The sequence below is a fragment of the Syngnathus acus genome, chromosome 2 (genome assembly GCF_901709675.1).
Source record: "Syngnathus acus chromosome 2, fSynAcu1.2, whole genome shotgun sequence".
Taxonomy (NCBI): domain Eukaryota; kingdom Metazoa; phylum Chordata; class Actinopteri; order Syngnathiformes; family Syngnathidae; genus Syngnathus; species Syngnathus acus.
In genome coordinates, this window is record NC_051088.1 from 6161824 (window position 1) to 6169639 (window position 7816).

The 7816-nt window shown below is 38.9% G+C and overlaps 2 protein-coding genes and 1 long non-coding RNA gene across 7 annotated transcripts; 1 reads left to right on the forward strand and 2 right to left on the reverse strand.

Annotated features, from left to right (window-relative positions):
* Window positions 1-310: 310 nt before the first annotated feature.
* Window positions 311-4088, reverse strand: LOC119132852 (nicotinamide/nicotinic acid mononucleotide adenylyltransferase 1-like). 3 transcript variants are annotated; one of them, XM_037268392.1, is made up of 5 exons: window positions 3957-4088; window positions 2774-2912; window positions 2512-2695; window positions 1847-1971; window positions 311-1065 (listed from the first exon to the last, which is right to left on the reverse strand). In XM_037268392.1, exons 2-5 carry the CDS (start codon window positions 2886-2888, stop codon window positions 665-667), a joined length of 825 nt encoding a protein of 274 aa, XP_037124287.1. In that variant the 5' UTR covers window positions 2889-2912; window positions 3957-4088; the 3' UTR covers window positions 311-664. The 3 variants fall into 3 exon arrangements, with proteins under 3 accessions (XP_037124287.1, XP_037124297.1, XP_037124307.1); XM_037268402.1 differs by having other exon boundaries at window positions 3818-3967; XM_037268412.1 differs by lacking the exon at window positions 3957-4088 and adding an exon at window positions 3611-3783.
* Window positions 4053-6827, forward strand: lzic (leucine zipper and CTNNBIP1 domain containing). 3 transcript variants are annotated; one of them, XM_037268435.1, is made up of 8 exons: window positions 4053-4185; window positions 4441-4564; window positions 4934-5069; window positions 5460-5558; window positions 5640-5735; window positions 6070-6145; window positions 6225-6298; window positions 6335-6827. In XM_037268435.1, exons 2-7 carry the CDS (start codon window positions 4464-4466, stop codon window positions 6278-6280), a joined length of 564 nt encoding a protein of 187 aa, XP_037124330.1. In that variant the 5' UTR covers window positions 4053-4185; window positions 4441-4463; the 3' UTR covers window positions 6281-6298; window positions 6335-6827. The 3 variants fall into 3 exon arrangements, with proteins under 3 accessions (XP_037124330.1, XP_037124320.1, XP_037124339.1); XM_037268425.1 differs by having other exon boundaries at window positions 4057-4189; XM_037268444.1 differs by lacking the exon at window positions 4053-4185 and adding an exon at window positions 4221-4244.
* LOC119132878 lies at window positions 6693-7661 on the reverse strand. The gene is made up of 2 exons (XR_005099968.1): window positions 7350-7661; window positions 6693-7273 (listed from the first exon to the last, which is right to left on the reverse strand). It is a non-coding gene; the product is annotated as an uncharacterized LOC119132878 (long non-coding RNA).
* Window positions 7662-7816: the final 155 nt, after the last annotated feature.

A 7816-nucleotide genomic window follows, 5' to 3' on the forward strand; every position in this document is an offset into this window, starting at 1 on the left:
TAAGCTTACACGCCACAACTTTCTATAATGATGATGAGGGGAAAACTGTCTAAAACTACAGGTGGACATAAGCAACTGATTCAAGGCTTCTTATACATCAGAAGACAAATTCACTTGTTTTAGCCGTCTGCAAGCCCAAAAGGCAGTAAGGCACACTTGTTTTCTAGTTCATTACACAAGTGAAAGAGACACGCCTGCATAACAAGGCCGGCAAAAAATATTAATTCTGACTGCCAGACATTTACATGCATATTTACAGTATGAACAAACACCTTTGTGCTGATGAGTTTGCAATAACAATAAAACACTATTTCCGGGTTGAAAAAATAGACGGCCATTTTATTGAATTTCTACTAAAAACAAGTCCAAGCCCAGTCCATCAAATATGAATTGTGATGTCCATAACCAATGTACTGACTGGATGAATGACTAACTTCAGTTTATGAGCTATTAGCAGTTATGAGCAATTCATGTACAAAGACTATGTAAACGCTTTATGACGACGCCAGGTTGGACTCTCGAACAAATTATATCAGATAGAATTGATGTCAATGGACAATTCGAATAAAATCAAGGGTGCTACTCTATTACTGTTTTGTGGAGTAGGCACGAGTCAAAGCTTTAATAAATATATCAGTTCTGTGTAAAAATGTGACTTTCTATATTAAATGGCGGGGTCACCAGCATGTTTCTGCAAGGGTGCAAGAACCACACCAGCGTTGTTCTGCTCGCTCTCAGCGCTGTAGAGGTGGTTGTCGTGTATGTAGCGAAGCACGTTGTCCGGCAGCAGGTACCTGACACTCTGGCCACGACGCAGAGCCCGGCGCACATGCGTGGCCGAGATTTCGTTGGCCACCCACTCGGGGACCACATGGATGTTCTTGCGGTGCTTCCACAGCATGTCTGACCGGTGGATAAACTTCTCGGGGTCGGCGCCACAACGCGTAATGCAAACCAAGCCGAAGCGGCCCACTATCTCGGCAATGTCCTCTTCCTTCCACAAGTTTGGGATCCCGAAGGACTCGAGGACATCAGCGCCGCAGAGCAGCATCAGTTGAGTTGCTTCTGCATTTTGAGGAGACAGTTTGGTTGAGTCAGATTTTTTTTGTCTTTGTTAAGGTATTGAAAATAAATACTATACACAATTGTAGATTTATGTTTAAAACTAGGTATTTCATTATGGCCTAAAGAAATCTGTCATTCTGTAGAATTTTGAGGTTAAAAAAAAAGAGGAAAGCAATCTCATTAAGTTTAGAAAAGGGATGTCAAATATAATGTGTAAAAAGACACAGATCCACTGATGGTCAATTTGACACTCATGCTTTGGCTGTAAAATTTGGCAAGCCTTCACAGACATGTCTTGTTGTCACATATTACATCTAAAATGATAAGAAATGTACAGTTTAAAAATACAGCTAGACCTAAGCGTCCATCGCTTAACATCAGTAAATATAAATGTTACAGAGGTTGTCTTTTGATGGCAGACTAAGAGGGTGCGCTACAATTTGACTGTTGTGTAGTAATGATGATAAAGTATCCAATAAAATCACTAAAAGATTTTAAGACGCGACCAATCACAGCTCAGCCTAAAAAAACTAGTGAGCAGAGATTAATTGTGACCTGAGACCAGGCAACTGTGAATACATTTGCAGTCGACAGCAAGTGGCAAAATAGCCGCCCTCTGAGATGGACAAAAATTGGGTGGATTTTGATCATTTCATTCATATTCAACAAACAAAACATTCATCGGAACACTGAGTTTTGACTAGTTGGGCTACACAGAACATATTTAAAAAAAATAAAAATAATTGGGACCAATAACGCTAGTGCAGTCTAAGTCACTTACCTTTTTTGTTGTGATCTGATGCACTCTCGACATAATTCTTTTCAATGCGTCTCTTTTTCGCATACTTGACAGTGTCCACATCATCACCAGCTTGCTTGGCTTCTGTTAGTTCAGAGTAGTGATGCCTGAGAAACAAAACCAAAATAAGACCAGTGTTTAAAGGTCTTATGTGTTTGGAAAACTGACTCGTGAATTTGTCACTACAACCTCAGTTTTCACGGTGCTGTAATCAGAATTGACGCAGCCTTACGTTTTGGAGTTCATTTTAAGATTCTTTCACTTGTCTGAAAATGGTCACGCCCCACCTTACTTCTCTGAGCTTCTCCACCTGTAAGGTCCTGCCCGATGCCTTAGGTCAGCGAACCAGAGGCTATTTAAGGTATTGACTACTCAGCAGAAGCTCAGAGTGGATCGAGCGTTGTCAAACAATTACTATTGGATCTTCTTAGGTGCAATGCAATTCCTTATTGTTTGTGTACAGTATTTTCACCCCGAAATGTCAGAAACCTGGAAAAAGTTTCATTACAGACCTTTAAACAAGTTCAAATGGTCAACCACTTTTCAACAACTGATTGTTATGCCCAATAACATATGAAGCAAACTTTGGAGAAGGAAGGGTTGTCTTGAAGCTAACGCAGTTGAAGGAAAGTTGTTAAATCACTAACCAAATCACTTTGGCAGTCTCCACCCACTCAGGCTGCGAGCTCTCCCACGCATCCACTGTGATCCACTCGGAGTTCTCTGTTGCCAGTCTGGCCATTTTCACACGATGGAAAGCCTCAATCAGACCCTGTTTCTTGTAGCCATCGCCAACCGCAGACAAAATGCCTTTCACCACCTTATAGCGACCTGTCTCAAATGTCATTTAAGTAGTTTGAGTCAGAATCAGCATAAAAAGTTTCAACAACAGACAAATCGTTACTCAACCTGTGTCCTCCAGATAATCTCGTGCCAGTTCAAACATCCTCAGGTGCATGTTGGTGATGGGGTTAAAGGATCCACATGCCAGAAGGATCACTCTTGTTCTTCTCTCGTTCTCCATGCCTCATTCTGAAGCAGGGTTAACCTTCAAGAGGCAAAAAGGTGTTTGTGAAGGTGGTAAGCACTGCCAACTCACAGCACAATGTTATGAGTTTGAATATTGAGACTGAAACGCAAATGTATAAATGAATGAAGTTTAGGTGGAGTCTGGAATCACAAATTTATCTCACACCTCTGAGAGGTTATGCACTACCAGTCGAAAGTTTGGAAACACGCAGTGCTTTAGTGTTCATTATTTAAAAAATCCTGAACTGTACTGATGGAACTATTTGATAAACAAATAAAAGTTACTCAAAATAAAATGTTTTGTCATTTCAAAGTAGGCACCTTTTGCCCAGATAATAGCTTTGCACATCTTCAGATTTTCTCAGTCAGCTTTATGATGTAGATGGCTTTCAGTTCAAATGTGCATTAGCAAGAGTTAATAGCTTGAATTTCTTGACCGCTTACTCACAGTCGAGTGCCGGATGAAGCCTTAGATCCATTATGGCATTGTGGATGCTTAAATCTAAAGGTGTTTCAAAACTTTTGACCGGTATTATAAATCGATTAATCTAGTAATATTAATACATAAAACAACCAAGTAATATCATGATTTCTTAATCTTTGAACATGTTTTAATCTAGGATTAAAAATTAACATTTGTAAAAACCTCTGCGATATTTGTGTGTTTGACTTTAACAATCTCATAAAATAATGACTGAAAACATGGTGTCACCTTGCCTCCTGCTTTGAGTGAGGTATGTGAAGGTTCTCTTCGGGTATACGGTCCTCTCACATTCCAAACAAATGTTTTTAAGTTAAATAAAGATTCGAAATTGTCTTTCGGTGAGAATGTGCGAAGTTTCGACGCGTCTTGCCCGGTCAGCTAACGTTACTTTAACAGTGATTTAACACCGCTAACATTAGCATGTTAGCTCGTACCCCAACCAACAACTCCGATTATTCAACTGCATCTCGTGGGAAGGAAAATTAAAAAAATATATAATAATCTAGAGCAAACACAGAAAAATCGTTCTCGTGACTCGTATAAGGTGAAAGTTGTAGGAACTGTAAAAATTTTTTTTACCAGGAAACACTATAATGAAGTCATGAGCTCGGCCAGCGTAATCATTGATCGACGTCCGTGGATGACGTAGCAGACCACAGAAGAAGTCGTGAACCACACCCACGTTTTTGAGCTGCATTCACGATCGCAAACAAACTCATGAGCCACATAACAACCAAACAACACTGTGGAAGATAGGTTAACCCACGTCGAGAGCTCGAACTCGGGTTTCAGTCGTCACGTTTATGAAGTGGGTATGAATATTTATTTCCGTTAACTGCGTCACGGATCCAACATCTTGTTTATCAGGTCATGGTGATCTGTTGTCCTATTTTAACATGCTAGCTGTTCTGCTAACTCGAAAACACTCTTCTTGGTTAAATCCCTCAGTTCAATTTGTTGAAACAGTGTCGCGTTCTTCACCGTGTACCTTATCCTAACCATAGTACCCGCTGCACGTTAACTTGACGTGTAATAAACAAATCTTAATTCTGTGATCAAATAGATTCGTCGGGGAAACCGTAGAGAATGGCTTCTCGTGGAAAATCAGAAACTGGGAAACTGAGACAGAATATGGAGGAGCAACTTGACAGACTGATGCAGCAGCTGCAGGATCTGGAAGAATGCAGGTGCCGTATGGAGACAGAATACTCTTACATGTTTGATTTACTGATGTAGGTACTGGTGCAGGTGCAGCTGCACGGTAGCACATCTGCCTGATCAAGAGGTTCTGGGTTCGAATGTCTGCTCCTGCCTGCCACGTGAAGTATGCATGTACTCCCGATTCAGTCCACATCCCATAAGCATGTCAGATTTAGGTTCATTGGAGATTTAGGTATGATTGTGGTTGTGAATGGTGGCCTGGTGAGTATGTCAGGGTGTATCCCGCTTATCAGCTGTGAGGAACCTCAAATGGTACAAGCGTTATAGAAAATGGATAGAATAATCAAGAAGGAAAATAAAAACAGCTATGCTTTCTCAATACGTCTTCACTGCAGGGAGGAGATTGATGAAGAAGAATATGAGGAAACAAAGAAAGAGACATTGGAGCAGCTGAGTGAGTTCAACGACTCTCTAAAGAAGATTATGACAGGCGACATGACACTTGTGGATGAACTCAGCGGCATGCAGCTGGTATGCACAGTGGACACACGCAACAACTTGTCTTGTGACTTCTATGAGTTGTGCCACCACATAAGAAAATAATCCCTCTCTCAATAACAAGTTGTGCACACATACCAGTTGTATTATCTTAACCTAGTTTCAAAATGTGAGCCGTCTCACACGACGAGGGGAAACAAAATCACCGCACATGCATGCTGTGGTGCACTCCAGATGACCAACACACCACCCCTATAATGTCTGCTGTAGTAACAAATCTGCCCTATGGGAGGCTGCATAGTGCCACAGAAGGAAAAGTAGTACAGTCATTCTCTGCATACTTGCATTTCTGTATTCTTAAAAGATTGATGAATGGGTTATTACGCTCATGTGTCTTATTCCTCAGCTGTGTATTTTGTTCAGGCCATCCAGGCTGCCATCAGTCAAGCATTCAAAACTCCAGAAGTGATTCGACTTTTTGCTAAGAAACAGCCAGGACAGCTCCGAACCAGACTGGCCGAGGTGAGCTATGTTTTGAATTTTTTGTATCCGTTACCTTCCGTGCTTTCCAATCCATCTGATCTCGTGTGACATTGTGCACAGATGGATCGTGACGTAATGGTGGGGAAGCTGTCTCGAGACGATTACAAGCAGCAGAAGATGGAGGTGCTCACAGCACTCAGAAAGCTGGGAGAGAAGGTGAAAAAACCCAGCATTAGGGTCATTTTAGGAAAAAAACTACTCGATTAGCCACATTTTGCATGGGGAAAAAGCTCTTAATGTGAATAAAGTCATAATTTTCAATGACACAATATTAAAAAGCTATATTACAAAATTAAAATAGTATACTAATATTTCAAGGTTTAAGCTATATTTTTTTTAACAAAACAAATACTTTTTTTTTTTTTTTTAAAGAAATGGACGTAATACTAGGATAAAATGTCATCAATCCAAAAAGAACATCAAATGTCTCCTACTAAGCAGCAGGGTCAACTTGACCTCGTCACGGTAACTACTCTTCATTTGTTGACAGCTCACGACAGAGGATGAAACTTTCCTGGCAGAAAATGCCACTGCTACTTTGAGCCAGTTTGAAAAAGTGGCAACAGGTAAGTAAAATGACACTTTTAATAGTTAAAAATATAATTTAGCTGCAATTGTTTAATTTTTTCCATTCTTTGTTTCCAGGGTCTGAAGATAAAATATTGGCTTTGGCAAGTTGTGGTGTGAAAACCAAAGCGTAGTCGCTTTCATTTAAGAAAATGAAAACCAAAGCGTAGTCACTTTCATTTAAGAAAATATATTTTAATAGGTATTTTGCAGAGAAAATCTGACGGTTGCACTTGTAAATAACGAATGCACTTGTGGTTGTTGCTGTTGATGCTTTTTAACAGTATTGTTTTTATACACCTCAAGTGTATTAAATGTGTATGCTCTCGTAGGTACTAGAATTTGAGTTGTTTTAATGTGTGGGGTAAAAAGTTCCATTTGAAATGTGCTGTTTTTTGTGCTGCATTTTTACTGCTTATTATTATTACTATTATAGACAAAAACATGATATTCATTGTCATTGTGAGTGCTGTGTGATGTGTATTAAGTGTCTGTTTTTTTGTTTGTGTCATGACGTTTGCAGTACATGGGAGTGTTAGGGCCCTGAAAAGAACATGTAAAAAAGCATCAATAGTAAAATAAAATCCAAAATGAATGTCTTTTTTCATATCTTGGAAAAATTTGATTTTCTAATACTGTATTCTGACTTATTGTTAATCTTATTAGTTCTTGTAAAAAAAATATGACTTCCTTATTAAGCTTGACTTTAAGATCATGACATGACTGTTGTAAAATTCAGACATAATTGTTGTCCTGTAAATAAAATCATCCTATTGTGGTTATATAACTTTTTCAAAAATATTTTCAGGGTAGCTCTGATACTTTGTTTTGTGCAAGACATTTAATGTACAGTTTTTGCATACAATATGAAGAATTTTTAATCTTTCTTCTTGGAGTACAATTTTGCATATTACTTTTTTTTTACGTCATTAAATAGCATTTTGTCTGTTTTCTGTGCCTTCAGTTTTGCAGCCCTTGATTTCATTAAGTTGTAGTGGCAATGTAAGATGGCTGGCCTCAGCCATGAGGGCCCTATTGTTAGCCCATTCTTATGTCCGTGGTCGCACATTACCTTTCAGTTTTGGCCTTCTTACATGTTTGGCCACCACCTTTTTCTTAGGGGATACCTGAAGGAGACAAATTTAGCAAACACGTCGTTCCTTAACACACAAGTACTAGATGTAACAAATGCAATGCACTTACTTTGTCACTTGCAGAAATACTTGAAGTCGTATGTGAAGACATTTGCGCTTGACTTGCGAAGTGAGGTCTATCTGAGGCCCCTAGGTCATTCCATCCTATTAGTTCACCATTAGAGGTAAGTGAATTTAAAATTTTTAAAGTTAAGGTACAGTGTTTAACTTTACTTTAAAAAGTTTGTAGAAAGAAGGAAACGTTCACTTTTGAATACTATAATCCAGAATTGAAAACCAGGCTGGCATGTGACGTTTCTTAAAGTAACTTAAAATGTGCAGATACAGCAAAAGAATAATAGCTATAATAGGAAAACTACAGGACGAAACAGTCTTTTTATCGTACTCTTTAAAATATATTTTATCAAAAAGCTGCAAATGTTATGTAGAAATTATTGTACCACAAATATTTGTTACTAAAGCAAATATTTCTCATGGTATTTGCAAGATACTTACGGAAACGTGGAGCTGCCAATG

Coding starts and splice junctions, on each gene's coding strand:
- LOC119132852 (XM_037268392.1), bottom strand. CDS start 2,888: ATGGAGAACGAGAGAAGAACAAGAGTGATCCTTCTGGCATGTGGATCC. Junction 1,972..2,511: donor GAGACTGCCAAAGTGATTTG/GTTAGTGATTTA, acceptor TTTGTTTCTCAG/GCATCACTACTCTGAACTAA. Junction 1,066..1,846: donor ATCAGATCACAACAAAAAAG/GTAAGTGACTTA, acceptor CTCAAAATGCAG/AAGCAACTCAACTGATGCTG.
- lzic (XM_037268435.1), top strand. CDS start 4,464: ATGGCTTCTCGTGGAAAATCAGAAACTGGGAAACTGAGACAGAATATG. Junction 4,565..4,933: donor CAGGATCTGGAAGAATGCAG/GTGCCGTATGGA, acceptor TCTTCACTGCAG/GGAGGAGATTGATGAAGAAG. Junction 5,070..5,459: donor AACTCAGCGGCATGCAGCTG/GTATGCACAGTG, acceptor TATTTTGTTCAG/GCCATCCAGGCTGCCATCAG.